General features: G+C 39.1%; 1 protein-coding gene across 10 annotated transcripts in view; it reads right to left on the bottom strand.

Annotated features, from left to right (window-relative positions):
* JAKMIP2 (janus kinase and microtubule interacting protein 2) overlaps positions 1-21,678 on the bottom strand; it is a 167,138-nt gene that overhangs the window by 41,237 nt on the left and 104,223 nt on the right. For all 10 annotated transcript variants that reach the window (XM_044224903.1, XM_044224936.1, XM_044224897.1 and 7 more), the window contains 8 exons: positions 17,854-18,351; positions 13,720-13,929; positions 11,842-11,940; positions 7,511-7,657; positions 6,710-6,850; positions 4,264-4,320; positions 3,155-3,274; positions 1,125-1,253 (listed from right to left, as the gene is read on the bottom strand). In XM_044224903.1, coding sequence (XP_044080838.1) covers positions 1,125-1,253; positions 3,155-3,274; positions 4,264-4,320; positions 6,710-6,850; positions 7,511-7,657; positions 11,842-11,940; positions 13,720-13,929; positions 17,854-18,351 — 1,401 coding nt within the window. The remainder of the gene's footprint in view (positions 1-1,124; positions 1,254-3,154; positions 3,275-4,263; positions 4,321-6,709; positions 6,851-7,510; positions 7,658-11,841; positions 11,941-13,719; positions 13,930-17,853; positions 18,352-21,678) is intronic.

Genomic DNA, 21,678 nt, shown 5'->3' with positions numbered 1-21,678 from the left:
CCCCTCAGTGTTTTTTAAAAATGTTTATATTCATTTATGTATAAATATGCATGTGTACGTAGGTATGTTACAATTTAAAAATACACAACTATAATATCTATCCTGTCCCATTAAACAACTACAAGTAGGTCCTACAACATTCCACAGCATACTCCATACCCTTTAAACTGGGAAATAGGATAAAATCACTGGGTGAGCATAATCCTTTTTGTCCCATGTGAATTAATCTATGAGGCAGTTATGGTACTGGTGGTTAGGATTGTGAACTCAGAAACATGAGGTTGATACCCTAGCTTTCATCTAACTGAGCTATATATCCTAGTTTCAACCTAGCTAATCTACATTTAACTCCTACTAAGCTATTATCTCCTCTCCTATAAAAAGGACATAGCTAAGAATAGCATCTAACTCATAGGGTTGTTTGAGGATTGCATCAGATGATGTATGGAAACTGCTTACAACCAAGCCTGCCACACTGCACTCACAAAATTTTAAGTATTAGTATTGTGTGTATGTGGCTTTTTTTTTTTTTTTTAAATAAGCTTATGAGAGGCAGTCGTGATGTAATGGAAGGAACATGTGACCCAGCAAGATTTTAGGTGGAATCCAATCCAAGTTTTCTATTAATTAGATATGGGATCTTGGGCAATTTAGTTAACCCCTCAGAGCCTCGAACTCACCTTTTATAAAACACCTGCCTTAGGGTGGTGTCATAAAAATTAAATGAGATATTGTCAGTGAAAATTCTTTGGAAGTTGTCAATGTAATGCTGTGCACTTATTAACCAAGAGAAGAAAGTGGCTAACCACAGAAGTATTTTTTCCAAGCAAGGAGGTAAAAAAAAAATGGATTATCAAAATTCAATATTGCCTAGCTTTGAAAATATAAGCTTTCAAATAGCAAGAATAAGAACTACTATCTTTAAAGGAACAAAAGCATCGATCTAAGTTGGTTCTAATGTCTCTAGATGCAAGGTTTGTTGACATAAAAGATAAAACAGTTCAAAAGCCGCAGTGGAGAAGATACAGGGAAAGCTATCCTACTGATATTTTTATGTGCATGGTACTTTTATGTTACGACTGCTGCAAGTCAATTCAGAGCCCTCTCCCCAGATGTATACTGACCTTGGCTTCCCTTTCAGCATCGATGATACCTCCAGTCTGCTCCTGCAGGAGGGCATATGCTCTTTGGAGGGCCTGATACTCTTTTGTTAATTGTCGAAATCGTAGCTCAGATTCCTCAGCTGCTAAACTCTTGAGGTTACAAAAAAAGCCAAAAAATAATTAGGTTATGTTGGGTCCTGTGTTCAATGTGAAACACTAACATTTGTCCACTTTATAAAGAGAAGTAAATAACTGTTTGATATGGGATTCAGTGTAATTTTATTCTTTTTTGTGTGTGTAATTTTATTTTATTTTTTTTTCAGTGTTCCAAGATTCATTGCTTATGCACCACACTCAGTGCTCCATGCAATACGTGCCCTCCCTTAATACCTACCACCAGGCTCACCCATCCACCCTCCCCTCCAAAACCTTCAGTTTGTTTCTCAGAGTCCATAGTCTCATGGTTTGTCTCTCCCTCCGATTTCCCCCAACTCACTTCTCCTCTCCATCTCCCAATATCCTCTGTGTTATTCCTTATGCTCCACAAGTAAGTTTTATGTGGGGGAGTGGGAGAGGGAGATAAAGAATCCCAAACCGGCTCCACACCCAGTGCAGAGTCTGAGATGGGGCTTAATCTCACGACCCTGAGATCATGACCTGAGCCGAAATCAAGAGGCAGACACTTAACCAACTGAGCCACCCAGGCACCCTGTGATTTTCTTTTCTTTGCTTTTTTTTTTTCCCCCCCTGTGATCTGATTCTTTTTTTTTTTTTTAAAGATTTTATTTATTTATTTGTCAGAGAGAGAGGGAGAAAGAGCGAGCACAGGTAGACAGAGAGGCAGGCAGAGGCAGAGGGAGAAGCAGGCTCCCTGCCAAGCAAGGAGCCCGATGTGGGACTCGATCCCAGGACACTGGGATCATGACCCGAGCCGAAGGCAGCTGCTTAACCAACTGAGCCAGCCAGGCGTCCCTGTGATTTGATTCTTAATTTTAAAGTATGTACATAGACATAAACACTGTAGTACTTTCAAGATGGACATCACATAAATACTTAATGTTTGTTAATATGAGGCGTTTGTTTATTTATACATATCTGATGATTGGTTACTCTTTTGGTTTGGATTACAGTCAATTTTGGATCCAAATGAGAAGTTACACCTAGCTTTTGGATTTGAATGGGAGGAAATGATAGAGTTTTAATCTCAGTTCTTTTCCATACATCCATATGCAACATTTCTTGATTGATCTTGAGATAAACTTAAAAATATACTTTCACACAAGATGGGATTGGGAGGGAGACAAACCGTAAATGACTCTTAATCTCACAAAACAAACTGAGGGTTGCTGGGGGGAGGGGGTTGGAAGAAAGGTAGGTGGGGTTATGGACACTGGGGAGGGTATGTGCTATGGTGAGTGCTGTGAAGTGTGTAAACCTGGCAATTCACAGACCTGTACCCCTGGGGATAAAAATATATTATATGTTTATAAAAAATTTAAAAATAAAAAAATAATAAAAAATATATATACATACTTTCACAGCTGTAGGTCTCAAACTTCAGAGCATAATATAATCACTAAGGAGCTTTGTGAAAAATGCAGATTTGGGGGTTCTACCCGTAAGATCCTGAATCAGGAGGTGTGTAGTAGAGTCCAGGAATTTTCACTGTGATTGAACCACCCTAGATGATTCTGACAACGGCAGTCTACAAAGCACACTTTGCTAAACCCTGTCCTCAACTGTATCTAGAAGCTTGTTCTTCTAAGCCTCTTCCTCGGTCCTCACCTTCCTTGTGAGAAGAATTTGGGATAGTAACTTTTAAGTTTGAAAAAAGTCTTCAACTTACAGAACAGAATTTTAGACAAGTCGTAAAAGGGTTACATGACATTGGCAAAGCTATTTTCCAAGAGGTAACAAAGTAAAAATGGAACTATTGTGTGATCATTTTGCACAGCTCAGATAGGATATAAGAAATGCAATGCTTTCTCTCCATTTTAAATGAAAGATTTGGTGATAATATCACAGAAGACTGGAGAAGTGGAAAAGCTTACTTCATCTAAGTCATCATCAGGAGTAGCTGGTGTTCGGTCAGTTCTAAACGAGGCCATGGATGAGGTCTCTGAATCCATGGAGTCCTCATCATAGCCAATAAATGGATCCAAAACAGGCCTCTAGAGGAGGGAAAGTACATATTTACTGACACAACTAGAAGTGGGTAAAGTCAACATATTATCAGGGCACCATCAACCAGCATAAGTGCAAAAGGACACAGAAGACAGGGGTCCTTTAGTGCTTCTTGGAGGAAATAAACACTCTGGGAATGAACACAATAATTCCTATAAAAGTGTGTCTCCTTTTGTTTCATTTATGATGTTTTTGAGGAATGGAATATCATGGATATTTTGGTCTCTTCATAGAAACATTGGAGCCTATTTTACATTACATTTTATATCATGAGGAGTTTATATGATTTGCTCTTTCCAGTACTTAAAATATAATCAAGATATTTAAAGTCCAGGCACCTATTTGGGATTATCAAATTGTAAGTCTTACCATCCAATCTCATATCCAAATCAAATAACGTACTTGATCAAAACAAAATAAAACAAATAAACAAATTAACAAAACTCTGTGGATTATAAGAGACTGTACAGATATGGGTGGACTGAGTGTACCATTTCTAGTAATCATTCTCAGAATAGTATCCAAGTAAAGTATCCATATCCAATGGAATAATAAAATCAAACTAGTATCAATATTACTCTTCAAGAGAATAATAAAAATATACTAATAATTACAGGGTGAGTATGAGACGCTAATGTTCTTCACCAGGAGGCATTAAATCATGTGTATCTCTTGCATATTCTTGGGAGTCTGACTCTCCAGCTTGTCAGATAATGCCTTCTACCATCAAACCTAGTGCCTTATTCTCTCAGATAAAGTCATAATAAAGCAAACCTTAAAGGTTAAAATCCATAATGTAATAATTTTTGGACTTCTAAGAACTATTAAGAGATTTTCTTCTAGCAAATAGAGCCGATGGCTTGCTGCAGTTTAGGAACATTTGATTTATCATATCTTTGCAGGAAGATTCCTTGGCAAGCCTCACTTCTCTCACAGAGCTTGTGGCAAAAGCCTGATAACCTAGTTTTCCCATTACCTTAATTGGCTTGGAACTTCTTCTATGTTTTCTCCTACGGATGAGCTTTTCTCGGTCCTGGAAAACAGATGAAGAACTCAGATGTTGAGTTGGTACATGTTTCCTTCTAGGTGGTCCGCACCCCACCCCCCACAATTATAGAGTTGGTTTTCCCCTGAAGCATTATGCCTTTCTATTTAAAATAAGATTGTGTTTTATAATTTTGGCAATTTTAAGGTTTGCTACTTACAGATCTTTTTAAAGATTTTATTTATTTATTTAAGAGAGAGAGAGAGAGAGAGAACGCACAAGTAGGGAAAGGAGCAAGGGAGAGGAAGACGGAGGGGAAAGAATCTCAAACAGGCTTCACACTGGGTGTGTTGGGCTTGATCTCATGATGCTGAGATCAGGAACTGAGTGGAAACCAAGAGTTGGTTGCTTAACCAATTAAGTCAGCTCCCCTGCTACTTACATATTTTTTAAGTAAAAATACACTACAACTTTTCCTGATAATCTATGTGGATCTGAGAGCCTCCCAATAAGGAAGTACACTGTCTTCTTCACCAGAATCCTTTGTTATACTTGAAGATCAAGTAGCTCTGAAAATACTCATATTTTCCCAAAGCACAATTTTTCAGTTTTCTCAAACCCAAAATTACTTTCTATGTAAGTATTAAAAAAGTGCTATTTTGCATAAACTTTATTCTTTTCATTTAATCAGTTGAAAGGCATAGCAAGCTGTCTCAGACTCTCATTCTCACCTGTAGCCTCTGAAGATGGGAACAGAGTGTCTATTGGGTTAGAGTAATCTAGTGGGGTTTTTTGGGGGGGGTGTTGTAGTTGGAATGTTCTGGGAAACTCAAAGAATATCTAGAAATCACAATCTATTCCCCCCCCCATTGATTTCTTGATTCATTGTTGCTGTGGATGGAGATATCCTGGGAATTTGGTGCTCATCCACTAAGTACCCCACATATTTACTGTACAAATTTAAAGGTAGATTAAATAAGTGACACTTAGTTTCCCTGAAAGTCTGGATAATGTACATGAACACATCAAATTCCCTTTTTTAAAAAATATTTTATTTATGTATTTGACAGAGAGACAGAGAGAGAGCACAAGTAGGCAGCAGTAGAAAGAGGGAGAGGGAGAAGCAGACTCCCTGCTGAGCAGGGAGCCCAATGTGGGGCTTGATCCCACGACGTTGGGATCATGACCTGAGCCAAAGGCAGAGGCTTAACCCACTGAGCCACCCAGGCACCCCAACACATCAAATTCCTTTAAGAAACTTTTAGCTTAAGTTCAGATACTCGAAGTCAAAAAAAGTATGGCTGAGTGATTCTGGGATTTTCTAGAAATTAAGGATGTGGATGTGAAGTAAGAGGCACACTGTTTAGAAGGCCATATTTAATACATGATCTCGTTTATGCCAGTGAACTTAACCTTTAGGATTTCTTGCCATGTAAAAATATTTTTATTATAAAAACCTCAATATATCTGAAACTTTTGAAAATTTATACTTAGATTACTCTAATACAGTATATGCCTTTTAACTCAACATAGATGATTTTAAAAGGATAAACCACAAATAGTTATAACCTGAAATTATCTTTTCTCCCCTCAACAGCAATAAATCAGCTTGCTCGCCTTACTCTGGAGACACTTGCCTAACCGCCCCTCCAATCCCAATTGCTGGTTCTTCAACTCTCTGGCCCTTGGCTTGGTCCTGAAGTGAGAGTGACCAGAGATAACAATAACGGAATAAAGACAGAGAGGCAAAGAGGAAACTGAAAGGCGTCTGAAGGTCTTAGTCCACTGCTGCTGGCAAAACAGGCCTTGACCAGATGTAAATGGGAGTAATAACAGCTCTACAGGCACTGAGGTCATGGTCAGAAGATCAGGACTGAAATTTCCACTCTGTCACGCAATTATGATGTCACCTTCTGCACTGGACTCCCTGTACCCACACTGGAAGTTTGTGTGTGGTGTTCAGGGCAGAGTGAAAAGTGCTTCGACAGAGGTTCATTCAACAAATATTAAACTGTACCTATGTGCTAGACACTGAATTAAATGTTGGGAAATAAGAGGCATATGATCCTGTTATTGTTGGCCAAATATTTAATCTCTGAGCCTCAGAATCTTGATACTGGAATGCAATTATAAGGTATACCCACACTACCTACCTACTCACATGACGATGCATTTGGAAGTTCTTTTAGGGTGTTCTGCAGCCACTATTTGTATTACCAAACTAGTTAACAAAAGATTATATCTGAAAATGTATAAAACAGTTTAATAATATGAACTATTTTGGGAGTAGAGGCTCTTCAACCTACTTATGTATTGAATATATAAATGTGGGCCTTTGGGGCTAATCGGAAATTATTAAGTACTTCCAGTGTATATTGATTTCTCAGCTACTTGCCCTTGGAAACAGCTTAGAGTTTATAGGTTCATCAAGACCTACCCTTGTGAGCTCATCAATAATGTTCTGCTGCTCAATGACTTGAAGTTTTAAAAACTCTGTCTCTTGTTCTTCATTAGCTTGATCGAGGTCATTCAGAGATTTTAATTTCTTTAAGGGTGGGTGGGATGTTATTTTTTCTCTCTGGATTAGAAAAGAAGAAAGAATAGGTAGAGACTTTAAAATTCCCAAACTTGAACAGTTCACATAAAATATCTATAGAAACTTTATGAGGCTCCAGCTAAATGTGAAAATTGCTCAGCTTCACAGATGCCATCAACGAAAACCCTGAAGTATATTGTATTTTCTACATGTGAAAATCATCAGGGATGTCTGAAGATCTCGATAGTTGTGCTGTAAGTCTGTTAAGAGTGCATGAGCTTATCACCGTCCATACATAATTCAAGTGGTAGCATCTATTTCTCAACTATTACGCAATGTCTCAGAAGATGAGTGCACCCATCGTACAGTTCTATAAAGAGCACGTTAGTGAAATTCTTGGAAGGAAGTCTCTGTGGCTGAGGAGCTATGTTGAAAGTTTGCTTCTCTATTGGGAAGATTTTGGAAAGTATGCAGATCCCGAAGCACTCCTACCATTCTGCAAATTTAGAAACCCCTTTAAATTCAGAGCCAGCAACTTTCTCTTGCTTTCTTCCTTTAAGGTTCCTTGTTTACACAGGGAAAAACCCCAACTTTCATGAATAGCATTGTATTTTAAAAACAAACTCAGAAAGAGCAGTAAGTCAGGTTAGTGGTGTAACATAAAGAGGGAAGTTGCAGTCTTGCAGAGTCTGTGATACACACCATTTCTGAATTTTCCTTAGTAACAGCTTTTAGCTTCTCTTCCATGCGTTGCAAAGACACCATCAGCTCATCGTTCCTCTTGGCGAGGCACTTGTTCCTTTCCAGAAGAGGTTTACATTGTTTCTCGGTTTCCCGCACACGTTTTAACTGGGAAGACATAAGTTATAATTTGTCTCTTGTGCTGGAGTGGATGTGGGGGCAGAAGGACTGAACTGACAGGGGTGAAACCTACCCCGGGGCCACCTTGGTCTGCTTCTCTCTGTGTCTCAGAACTGACCATGTCCATCCTTCATTTAACAGCCTGACTGCTTTGTTTTCAGTTTCCTCTAATGGTTTGCCATCAGAGTATTCACAACTCTATACCAAGTATTACCTTCAAGGAGGTGTGGCCAAGGTTCTGCTTTTGGAAATGCTCAGGAAGAGCAATTGCATGCCTTGCTCGCCCTTGATTCCTCCAGCCCAGTTATCCTGCACACTCAGCCCCCATCTCATGCTGCTCAGACCTCTCCCCAGGCCTGCAATGACCCCTCACTGGCTCAAAGAGATAAAGCAGCTAGTGTGAAGTGAATCACAAGTCACTAAATAGTGCAACCAGGACCCAAACCCAAGCCTGGTTGTCACCAAAACCAGTTCTTCCCATGAGAGATGTTGCTAAGACTCCTAAAACGGTACTAAGGCTGTTCATTCATTTTTTAAAGTTTTTTTTTGTTTGTTTTTGTTTTTTTTTTGTAATCTCTACACCCAATGTGGGGCTTGAACTCATAACCCCAAGAGCAGGAGGCTCATGTTCTTCTAAGCCAGCCAGATGCCCCAAGGATGTTTATTTTTAAGAAAATGTTACTGAGGAAAAAAAAAATACTCTCAAAACTTTATTGATATTTGTGTTTAAGAATATTTCATTCTCACCGAGCTTAGGAAAAGTATGATTATATTCTTACTCACCCATAATTAAGAGTGACCATATTCTGGTTTGCTAGTTAGTCTAAGGCAGGGTTTCTCAATGTCTGCACTCTAGACATTCTGGGCTAGATATTTTTTTGTCATGAGGAGATGTCCTGCATTGTAGAATGTTTAGCAGCATCCCTGGCCTCTGCCCGTTAGATGCTGGTAACATCCTCCCAATTGTGACAATCAAAAATGTCTCCAGATACTGCCAAAACTGCCTCTAGCTGAGAACCACTGGTCTAATTTTATGAATGCTCTCTTGGGGTAATTGTTAATAGTCCCCCCCCCCTTTTACTCTCAAAACTCCCTTTTACACTTAAAACTCTCATTTGGATGACATATTTTATGGTTCCTCTATACATAACAATTTCTATTTTCATGTGAAAGTTCCTGTGCTTAGTTCAGTGACTTTATACTAATGTTTCTGAATGACTATGTATTGGGGGAGGGGTACTTTAGCAAGGAAAGTGGTGGGGTCTATCAATCAGAATCATCTGACGAGACTGTTTAAAGTACTCACTCTTGTTTTTGAGAATTTAACGTTTTCGGAAGTACTGGAGTAGGAGAATTAGCTACCTATAAATATTTGAAACAGCTGCTTGTGGGATTCTAAAACAGTACTTCCCAACTGTATCCTAACTGCCATTTGGAAACCCATTTTATATCAAAGGCCAAAATTTTTCATAACCTCATTTAATCCTCAGATTCGAATTTCAGTGCCTGAAGAAACTATATTAAATATGAAACATATACAAGGACAAAAAATTATTCCACTAGGTTCACTATTTTAAACTTCGTCTCTTTTCTGAAGGTCAATGACAAGGGTTTTAAACAGTTAAATTTACTTAGTAGATGCTATTTACAGAAGATGAAGAAAAACACATGTAAAAGGAGATATCAGTAATTCTATCATACCATACATTAGTAAGCATAACCCAAAGTACCTAAAAAAAAAAGTTCCTTTTAAAAGATATAACTTAAATATTATAAAGTGTGAAAGTCAATATTTCATGAAACCACCAAAAGAAAATATCCGATATAGTGCAACTGACATCACACCAAGACTTTAAGTCAAGAAGTATTACTAAAGATAAAAAAAAAAAAAATCAGGATGCAAACATTTAATAAATCTTAATTTACATGTACCTAGTAATATAACTTCAAATATATATATAAAGCAAACTCGACAAAACTAAGAATAGATATGGACAAATCTGTTGGGAGAAGAAGCACACAGAAGAAGTATAAAGATATAGGAGATTTTAAACAAGACTACTAATGAACTTAACTCAAAACCCTTGCAATGATTGCAAAGTGTACCTTCTTTTTATGAGAACATGGAATGTTTCTAAAATTGACAGTATGTTACCATCAAAAAGTAGATTTCAACAAGTTTTTAAAGAATGAAATGGGGGCACCTGGGTGGCTCAGTGGGTTAAAGCCTCTGCTTTCGGCTCAGGTCATGGTCCCAGGGTTCTGGGATCGAGCCCCGCATCGGGTTCTCTGCCTAGCAGGGAGCCTGCTTCCCTTCCTCTCTCTGCCTGCCTCTCTGCCTACTTGTGATCTATCTGTCAAATAAATAAATAAAATATTAAAAAAAAAAAAGAATGAAATGATACAAAGTATTACTGACTAATGTAACATTGCGTGTCAACTGTACTTCAACTTAAAAAAAAGAAATAATATAAAGTATATTCTCTGACTACAATGGAATTAAGGTAGAAATCATTAGTAGAGAGATAACTCAAAAATCTCCAAATATTTAGAAGTTAAGCCTTACGGTGCTAAGTAAACCATGGGTTGAAGAAGAAATCATATATTAGAAAAGATTTTGAAATAACAATACATTATGACATAAAAAATGTATGGGATGAAGCTAGTCATGCTTAGAGACTTACGACTTAAAATGTATATATTTGGAAAAAACAAAATGCTGAAATTATAACTTCTTTGTATCAAGAACTACCATTAAGAATGTACAATGTGGGGCACCTGGGTGGCTCAGTGGGTTAAAGCCTCTGGCTCAGGTCATGATCCCAGGGTCCTGGGATCCAGCCCCACATCAGGCTCTCTGCTCAGCGGGGAGCCTGCTTCTCCCCGCCCCCTACCTGCCTGCCTCTCTGCGTACTTGTGATCTGTCAAATAAATAAAATCTTAAAAAAAAAAAAAAGTACAATGTAAGGCACAGAGCAGGATTTTTTTTTTTTTTTAAGATTTATTTGTGTGTGTGTGAGAGAGAGAGAGACAGCATGAGAGAGCATGGGGAAAGGGCAGAGGGAGAAAGAGAAGGAATCTCTGGCAGACTCCATGCTGAGGCTGGAGCCTGACACGGGCCCGATCTCAACACCCTGAGATCACGACCTAAGCTGAGACCAAGAGTCAGACACTTAACCGACTGAGCCACCCAGGTGTCCCCAGAGCAGAATATTTTAAATACAAATATACAAAAATGATATAAAGAATTCCTAATATTAATAAGAAAATAAAGGCAACACAAAAGAAAATTTTATGAAAAACAAAGGGCAAATCACACAACGACACCCCAAAAGCCAAAAGGTATTTGATAATTCACTCAACCTCCTTATTAAGGAAAGTAAAAATCAAAATCCTACAATCAGAATATTGCTCATACCCACCATACTTACTAAGATGATCAACGATCTGTGCATGTTGGCAAAGCCGGGAAGAAACTGCCAAGTCTCCCACATTGGCGGGAGATTAGGAATACAGGAATGCAACTGTTCTCACAACTGTGGAGACCCAGCAACCAGTACTAAGGCTGACCACATGCACACCCTACAACCCAGCCATTCTGCTCCTTGGTAAGTTCTCAGCAGAAATGAACCCATTTTCTCACCAAAGACATGCAGCAGCACTACTAATATTGAAACTGCTAAGAAACACTATAAATGCCCATTAATAATCGAAGAGGAAATATACTGTGGTGTATTACCTGAATACAATAGAGTAAGAAAATGAATGAGTGGACACATGTAATACAGTGAGTGACTTCCACAAATGTAATGCTGGGCAAAGAAGCCAAACACAGAAGAGTGATTACTGTAGGATGCCATTTACGAAACATTTAAAAAATGGTGATGCACGTCTACAGTGACAGAATTCAGTGAGGATTAGTTCTGGAAGGATGTGACTGGTAGAATTCCCAAGAGAGGGAGGCTCTGAGGCACTGGTAATCTTCCAGGTACTCATTCGAGTGGTGCAAGTATGGGTGTATTTCTTTGGGCATGTTTATTAAACTGGACCTTTATTATCTGTGTACTTGTCTTTATTATGTTATATTTCCACAACATCTTATAAATTTTCTTTAACAAAACGCTTAAGAAATTCACCAAATAAATAAACAAGTAATTCTGGGCAGAACTCACCAGTTCGTTTCGTTCATCTCCAAGCAGGGTGTTCCTGTCTTCTAATTTTCTTATAGTGGCATTCAATTCAGCTATTCTCTTCTGATTTCTTCTCAAATCCTATGCATGGAAATTAAAATGGGTATTTCTTCCATAACACTTTTCACAACATTCAGGAATTCCACTCATAAAAGTAAGAGGTTTGGTTCCTTTCATCTGGCTTACAAGGTGAGAGTAAAATGTTCTGTATTCAGAGAAGAGTAAATATTTACTGTCTTCTAACCCTTGATATTCACTGCTTGGGTTGAAGACCAGGCCTGATTGAAACTGAAAATGAATTCCATGTGGCAGATACTCTCTGGAGCCCTGACTCCTGGCAGGGTGACTGGTAGATGGTTGGATGAGCCTCTCAGATTTGTGATCTCTGAGACTAAGATCATTCATGACTTCGTGAGGTTCAAGGAGCATTTCTTAAGTCAAGGCTGCACATTGTTTCCTACAGTTAGGACAAATGTCCTATCATACTTGGCCAAAGAATAGAAGATAGGGCTGGGCTTTGAAAATTCCTACATACTCATGGAGAAAAAGGTCAGAGTGAGAAGGTTGGTGTATTACCTTCATGCCTTTGTTGGTACACTTTGCCCAGAGCTACTGGCGTCCCCACTGTCATAATAGCCATGGATCACTTTACACATGGCTCTCATGGACTGATTCCATGATCTAGCATCCATAAGACCATTACAGACTTTCAATTCCATTATCCTCTTACACTTTGATAGTGCTGTACTGTTGACAAACCAGTTTCCCACACATTTAATCTCCAGATTCATAAAATCCTAGAGGATTTAGCAGAACAGTGAAGATTCAGGGAGGTCATAATTCATTCAAGGTCTTGCGGCTACTATCAATAGATCAATAATTAATATTTATTGAATGCTAACTATGAACCAGACACCATGCTCAACATTTTACAGACCATTTCTTCCAGACCTCTGACCAGCCATATAGCCCATTAATGCGTCTCTTTTACAGATGAGGAAACTCTGAGCAGGAAAATGATTTGCTTGAGGTCACACGGTAAGTGGAAGATCCAGAATTTGAACTACAGAGTCTGACTCTAGAGCCCATTCTCTAGACAATTTTGCTGCACTGCAGGTAAATGTCAGGGATAGAACTGAAACTTACATCTGCTAAATCCTGGTTCCGCCACCTACAGGGATATATATATCCTGAATACCAATTCATAAATTATTCATTACTTGGTTCTAAGTACTACTTTGGAACCTATCTCTGTTCCTAAATAATACATTTTCATCTTTTTAGCAGCTACATAATTTGAAAGGTATAAGTTATGAAAGCAAACTATATACAAGCTGATTTCTCTGGCTGCAGTTCTTAAAATAATTTCTCCTATAAAATGATCAAAATCCAGGGTAATAAATGAGAAGTTCAATCAGACTAGAAGCTTTCAGAGGATGATTTAAACTGTTTAGTTTTTTATACAGTCACACAGTTTGACTCATGTAGATGACAACCAGCTTCGCCAATTTCCAACCCAATGGTTCACCCAAGGGAAAATTACCAGTCTTGGCAAGAGTTTCACCTAATTTATGACTCTTATAATAGGCTGAAGTTTGCAAAGGTATCACATGGGTAGAAAAATTCTATGAAAGATTTAAAAAGACCTGTAATTCTCTTGTGATCTGCTAATGCAGGGTAGACCACTTTGTTATCTATGGGTTTAGAAAACCCTGTTCCCAAGATACTAGCTGGTTTTATCGGAGGAGGTAGAATTGATTTCTTTGTAGCAAACAGGAAAAGAGCTTAAGTGAAAAGTAAAACTTGGGAGCTAAATAAAAGATGACTCCTGAGTTCTTTGTTCAGCTCAGACAGACTTACAGGGCTGCCGCAGTGCTCAGAGCCGTCTCCTGCTCTTCCCGGAATCTCTCGTTTCGGACTGCTCATGTTACACTCAGCCTCCTTGACCAGAAAGAGCTGTTCATCCAATGCCTCCTTCTGCAGCTGCAGTTTCTGTACATAGCCAGTTTGGGTCTCCAGTTCCTTTTCCAGGGAAAAGATGATCCTGTCCTTGGCTTTAATCTCATCCATCTGAATTAAATGACACCCAGGACATTTTATTTAACAATGTTGTAAAAAAAAAAATGCATTTTTACAATGGTAGGAGTTTAACTTCTTTCCTTTGATTGTTATGGGAAAAAATTATGACTGTACAGGTATACCGAATTTATGAACAAGAGAAGGCAACACTGTGTAATGAAAGGCTAACCTCGGATAATGAGGCATCAAAGAGAAGTAAATTTTCTCTCTGGTATATCCTGTGTAGATGCTTTAGTTCAATATATTGTTTGAAATAGTCTAGGTTGGTTGGATTTAGAAAGGAGAGGCTAACTTTAAAATGGGTCATTTGTAAAATAAAACAAAATAAAACGGGTCATTTGTGTTAATAAAGACAGATACTCAATATTCTATTACAGTGTTTCCCAGGACAATTTTTGATGTTCCTTCCTGTTTGGAGGAATAGCCTCTAAACAGCAGCATGCATTAAGGTCATTTTCTGCTGACAAAGCTGCAGACTTTCCAGGACACTAGTCAGTTCCTAAGGCCAGTATGTTTGCATTCAGGTGGCAAATGTGGAGTGAATTCAGGAGTGAATTTGGAACATGGTTCGTGTTAGGTGGATCTTTCCATTGAACAAACAGCTAATGCAACCATTTTATTACCATCAGAGAAAACCATGGTCGGGACAAGAAGAGGAATGGGAAACATCTGGTAATATTAGCCACTGTTTCCCCTCCTATATCTGTGGGACATATTTATGGACCCCAACACTCACTTCTGTTAAGTCTCAGCATGGTCTCAGAATTATTTATCAACTAAAGGCCACAAGCATTTGATAACAACTGATCAGGAGCTTCATTGGACTGAAAAATTTGTGCCATTCCTGGTGAGGGCTAGTGAAGTTAATGACTTTAAACAATTTCTGAAGAAAGCATAGCCATCAGGCAAAATCTTTCTTCTCGTTTTATTATATTTCATGAGAATATTTAAAATGGAGATAGGGGGGCGCCTGGGTGGCTCAGTGGGTTAAGCCGCTGCCTTCGGCTCAGGTCATGATCTCAGGGTCCTGGGATCGAGTCCCGTATCGGGCTCTCTGCTCAGCAGGGAGCCTGCTTCCCTCTCTCTCTCTCTGCCTGCCTCTCCATCTACTTGTGATTTCTCTCTGTCAAATAAATAAATAAAATCTTTAAAATGGAGATAGGATAGAGACATTTAATATATATTATATTATACTATTCTCTTTATAAAAATGTCTCCTTGTTTATAACAAATCACTTTGTGTAAATCTTTCTTTGCTATGTTCCTTATATAAATATGCCTATGTATATATTTGGAAAAAAAATTGATGCATAGTCCCATTTTTCCCCAGGTAACTATCTGCAAGCTCCTGCCTCTCAGTTACAGGATTACATTTTAGATCAATATTGGAAGGACATGGGGCTAAATTTTGCATGGTCCTGTGATATCAAATGATAACTTGATGAGTAGTCAAACACTGTCCTTTAATTCCAGAATGAAAGCACTGTTTTTAGTTTCTACCTCCTTGTAGAAGATTTGAATCCAGTGTTTTTCTTAACTAGGTAGTACATTCATTTGTTAGACCTGTCATCTACGATGTCATTTACAGTTTACCATGGTTCCACGCCTCCGTGCTCCTAGTTGGTTCTATGTACCCTACCTAAATGAACTTGCTGGGAATCACTCCCAAACTTCCCATATAATCATCTGATCATGGCCACATCCCACATCATTACTAAAATTTATTGATTTTTTACAACATTCAAGGCACTATCCTCAGAACTTTATACACCTTATCTCCTCTTATAACAATTCTATCACACAAATTTTGTTATCACCATTTTACAGATGATAATTGAGGACCCAAAGGGTTTCCAACTTTGTCATAATCCTATAGTTAATAAGTAGTGAAACCAGATTTTAAGTTCAGTCTTCTGACTCCAGAGCCCATTCTAACAGGCTATGCAGTAATGATCCCAACATTACCCTTCCCCTTCCTGCACTTTCCAAAGTAGTTTTCTTTAGAATATCCAGTAATCAGTGTCGATGAGTCTCTATTGCATAGTGATTTTAAGCATAGACTCAGGCTTCAGAATACTGAAAATCTTCCAAAATTCTAGTTTTTAGATGGGAAGGGGTGTCTACCAGAATTCCCTGGATAAATTTTCTAAACAGAATGGCTTTCATTTCTCTCCCTTCCAGTTCCAAAAAAATGGATCTGGGTGTAAGGATAGTAACAGAACAAGAAGAAAAAGTAAGTACATCTGCACTATTGAAAACTTCCCATGTTATTCTGTTTGCACCCAGTTTTTTAAGCACTCTTAAGGTAGCTTAGATTTTACATTGTTACTAAGAGAGAATGCATCGTCTACTTTAGCAGTATGCTGGTGAAAGGAAGTCAGAGAAGAAACTACAGATCAACAAGTGAATATACTTCCAGATTTTATATTGAAAACCATCAACAAACACAAATAGGTGTACAGCATCCTTTTCATTTACCCACCTGCTGACTCCAGACATAGTCCTGGTTCTTTCTTCATCAACTGCTGTCATTTCAAAAACCAAAGGCAAGGCAGAGACCAAAGCTTCTGCACTGTGTTTGGTTTTTATTGTCAACCAGGGCAATAGAATGAATTGCAAAGAATTTGGAAAGGGTGGCAAAGGTAACATTTTACGGTCACCCTATATTGTAGTACAAAGAAAACGACACATTTAGCTTTCAAAATATTCTATGGTAACCACTTTTACTTAAAATCGAGATCCTAGAGATATGGTCCAAGGAACATAACTGGAGTTCTTACAAAATAATTGCTTAGAATTGGCGGACACAAAAGGGAAGTGTAGTTTTCCTAAGAAAATAGTATTATTTTTAAAGATTTTAAAGTACTCTCTTGGGGCTTGGACTCACAACCCTGAGATCAAGAGTCGCATGCTCCACCAAACGAGTCAGCCAGGCGGCCAGAAAGTATTATTGTTGGAGAAGCATAAAGTGCATTCTAACAGGTGAGGGGTAATTTGATAAGACAGGACTAAGATAAAACTAATGCTAAACATTCTGAGTATAGACGCATGTAAATGTTTCTTCTAAAATAATTGGACGTGGTCAACTTAGGACATTATGGATTCCAAATAATTGAAATAAAATAATATAATGAATAAATGAAATAATGAATAATGAAATAAAATAAAACAAATAGTTACATTTATTTTATTTTCAGGTATAGTGAGAGACCAATGTGGTTTTTGGCCATACATATTAAAAAGAAAGATTCAACTCTATAGGCTTGAAATAAGTCTTGGAAATTGGCAATAGCAAATAAAGTACTTAGGAACAGTTTAAAAATTATAGTGGCCACTGTTTTGAATGACTCTTATTTATTTTGAGAAAGAAGATCTGTTTTAAAAATGACCAGGGTTCTTATGGCTCTATTTCTTGTTTTCAGACACAGTTCCTGGAAAGAAGACAGGTGAATCACTCAGGATGCTCTCAGCGGCTGCCATTTCAGATACCTTGAAAGCCACAGAAACTTTCCCCAGTCCTGTAAAAAGCCAGTGGCATTTTATAAATAGAAAGCTCACAAAACATGTTAATTTTAGAAGAGCTCATAATTTAGAATATTTTTATAGACATTCAAGAAAATAGGAGTCATTGAAAAGATACTCTCCATATATGGCTGAAAGAAGCCAATTGTTATGAGAAAGGTGATTCCCATGTTTTCTACATTTTACAATTCCAATTTTGGCTTGGCTTATCTATCCATTTATCTACTTACCTACCTACCTACGGACTTATCTTGTATTTTGGTCAGTGCTAGACAGGAGGTGAGCACTATTTATAATCCGCTCATGAGATACACCCGTAGAAGCATACCCATGGCATTCTAAAACCTGGGGAGAGAATGGTTGTGTGCCGACGTGCTGCCCTGGGTTACTGACCAGCCTCCGAATGTCCCGCTCTGATTCCCACTTGATCTTGGAGATGGCTTCCTGGTGGGACTGGTGCTCACTCCTAAGGTCGCCGGCCTTGATCTTATCCGCCTGGATCATATTGCTTAGAGCCTCGTCCACCTGCTTCTTGGCAGTTTTCAGGTCCGCAATTTCCTGTAAGAGCTTAAGGCGCTCGGCATCAAACAGCTTCCGGGCCTCCTCCCGGGCCTCAATGGTGAGCGCTGTCCTTACTTTGTCACTGCTGCCGTCCCGGAGAGCACACAGGGCTGACTTGAGCCTCTGGATCTCTCCATCCCGCAGCTTCACTGTCCTTGACATTTCTTGCTCATGCTGCTTGATGAGATTCTCCCTCACAGCCTGCAGCTCCTTCATCTTCTCCTCATGGAGCTTGGCTTTGAGTTCTGTCACCAGGACCGTGTGCTTGCGCTGCTCCAGCTCACGGATCCTCTTTGCTTCTTGAGTCTTCTCTCTTTCAAGCTTAGACACCTAAGGGCAGAGAGGCGAAAGGATGAAACGAGGTGAGCCTCAAAGGGAAGGTGGGCTCCTGAGCAGGCCTGTAGCTCAGAGGCCTGGGCTCTCCCAATTCCTCACCTTTTCTTGTCCAGTCACTGAGTGCTCAGAGGGAAGGGAACCACAGGCCCCAGAGCTGGGAAGACAGTATAGGAAGGAGGAGATACCTGGAGATGCTTGTATTATTTGGTGCAGACAGTATCTGAGGTTTGGGGCCCTCACTATCCATCTGTGGTCTGCAGATAACCAACACAGGCATCGCCCAGAAGCTTGTCAGAAATGCAGAATCCAGGGCTCCTCTCCAGACCTACAACCAGGACGTGCATTTTAACAAGTCCCCAGGTGATCGTATGCACATTAAAATTAGGGCACAGTGCTATAACGGTTTTCACCTTGGTGGGGAGAAGTTCAGAACAGATCACCTGCAGAGCTTTTTAGAACACATCCCTGGCTAGGTGTAAGCTAATACATGTGGGCATCTTAGGACAGTTCAGAGCTCAGAATTATCATTAGACTAATAAAGTGGTGCCCAAAGTGATATTATAAATATTTCTCCTATTTCTCCCTTCTGTTTTGGCTGCTGTAATGGAGAAAAGAAACCAACTGACATGTCCTCAACCTCACCTTTTTTCTTTGGCAACTTGGTTCTACCAACAAACATTAGGCATAAACACACACCAGCCCCAAACACTGTGGTTCATTGGGCCACCTCTCTGTTCAAGGGGTCTGGTGGCTGTTACTTCTGCATGCTCCACGGCTGTCCCTTTGTGTCCTTCCCTGCCCCACTCAGCAACCTCTCCTGCTCCTCCCACCAACTAACCGTCCAAGCAGTTTAATAAAGTATTCCTTCTAACATTTAGACCTTTCGGGTATTTTGGTTAACAAAATCTTCTGTTTTGCTTCACTTCCGTTGATAATGTGGGTCTCCTTATAGATTAGCCATGGCACTACCTTAAACTGGCTGAGTCTGGCTCTGATTCAGTAGATCGGGGGGTGGGGGGGGACCTGGCATGTGTGGCTTGGAGAAGCCTCTCAGCAAATGTTCTTTACTATCGTCTTCCTCCCCCTCTTCATTTGTACTGTCTTTGTTCCTGTCTCTGTCGTGTACCACAGAATTACACTCTCTCTCTCTCTCTCTCTCTCTCTCTCTCCACACACACACACAGCAACCTGGAAAAAAGGAAGAATTAAGGAACCCTGGGAGTAATATCCAGTTCAGTGAAACTGGGTCTCTGCCATTTGCAAAATAGGAAAGTTTCATGAAAAAAATCGTGAAGAGCCTCTCCAGTTAAAAAATGTTAAGATTCAAACTCCTTACTGAGATTCTTGTAATTATAATGGAAAGCGTGTGAGATTTTACTTACCTTAATAGTACCTACCTTTGGCTAGAACTGGATTTTCTAAGTCCACATGGAAATCTATGAATATTTTATTTTAAAGGCATAGCAATTACTACCACACTGGATATTCTAAAAGAACTCAGGGCACAAGGAGACTTGGGAAAATAAAAAGCCAGGCATCCTTCAATGACTGTCTTTGATCTTGCCTCCAGCTTCGGCCAGGGTCCCTTCCTGGACGCTTATTATTACATATGCTCTAGACCTGTGCTGTTCAATACAGTGATCACTGGCTACACAGAGTACCTGGAATATCCCAAGTCTGAACCGAGACTTACTCTAAATGAAAATACACACCAGAATGTAAAAACCTCAGCAATAATTTTTATATTGATTACAAGTTAAAATTATAATATTTTGGATGAATTGAATACAGTATGTTAATAAACTAATGATTTCTTTTTTATATTTTAAAATTGTGGTTACAAGAAATTTAAAAATCACATACATGCCTTGCCTTTGTGGACTATATTACATTTCTCCTGGACAGCTTTGCTCTAGGGTTCTTGTGTGTTGAATAAGGCAGGCTTTCATGATGGTGATATTTCTCCTAGTAAACCCCAGTATTTTTTTTTTTTTTTTGAGAGAGAACAAGCATGGGGGAGGGATAGGGTAGAGGGGAAGGGAGCGAGAGTCCCAAATAGGCTCCACAGAGTATGGAGCCAACCCTGGGCTCAATCTCACCATCCCGAGATCATCACCTGAGCCAAAACCAAGAGGCAGATGCTTAACCAACTGTACCACCCAAGTGCCCTAAGAAAGCCCAGTTCTGACCCAATTTATGTGCTCAAAAATCACCCAGGGCTCCTTTATGTTGCTGAATAAAACCCCAACATCTCAGCTTCACCTTTCCTGCTCTCAGAAGATTTGGTTGGACACCCCCAGCTCCTGTTTCTGTTTCTCACTCTACCTCTCCTCACCTGTCCCACATTACAGGTACTGCTTCATTTTGTGATCTTGTCATTTCTCTCAAATTATAAACACTAATCTTTTGGGTCTAGACTGGAGATGAATGAAAAAGAAAAAAAATGAAAATACAGGTGTATGAAAAATATATTCCAGACTGAAGATAAAAACAAATACAAACAAACACTGGCTTTCTTGTCCATCACTTGAAGGAATCCACAGAACCCAAAGAAAACTCAAAGGCATTGATTGATTACATTTGGCATTTTTCATGTCTGCTTATTTTTGGTTGCCATGGAAACTGGCATTTTTGCAGGATTTCTAGGTATGACTTGTTTCTTAAGCTTGGGAGAAGTGTTTCACTATGAAGCAGACACAAATGATGTGACTGACATTCAGGAAGGAAAAAAGCCAATTAAAATTTTTATAGTAAAATCACTTTCTGAAAATTATTTGCAGCTCAGACTGTACCAGTAAAAAAATAGAATTTACTATCTTACTGTAAATCGTACACAAAAAGAGAAAGAACTGCTCCTAACTAACAAGGAAAAATATAAAGATAATACTTTAAGTGAAAAAAAATACTTAGAAGAAGAATCAATTTTGATAAGTGCTGTTGGATCACATAATAGCATTTATTGAGGGCTTACTGTGAGTTACACAGCTTCCTAAAGACTTCACACACATTACCGCATTTAACCCTGGCAGCTCTGTGATGTAGGTAGTATCTGTGTCATCCGAATGTCAGATGAGAAAAGTGAGGACGAGTCTCTGCACAAGCACAGTGTGAAGAAGGCTGCTTAGCGCCCAGTGTGGGCCAGCAGCCAGGTATGGGTTGGGTCCCAGACCTCCCTATGCGCTTAAAAAAAAAAAAAAAAAATTATTATTCATTTCATTTCAGTTCAATTCAGTTTAATTTGGGAGAAAGAAAGAGTGCGCATGCACCAGCTGGGGGAGGGGCAGAGGAAGAGGGAGAAGCTGACTTCCTGATGTGTGCAGA

Source organism: Neovison vison, chromosome 1 (genome assembly GCF_020171115.1).
Source record: "Neovison vison isolate M4711 chromosome 1, ASM_NN_V1, whole genome shotgun sequence".
NCBI classification, from domain to species: Eukaryota; Metazoa; Chordata; class Mammalia; order Carnivora; family Mustelidae; genus Neogale; species Neogale vison.
The sequence above is the reverse complement of the archived record's forward strand: the minus strand, read 5'-3'. Positions and strand labels throughout refer to the sequence as shown.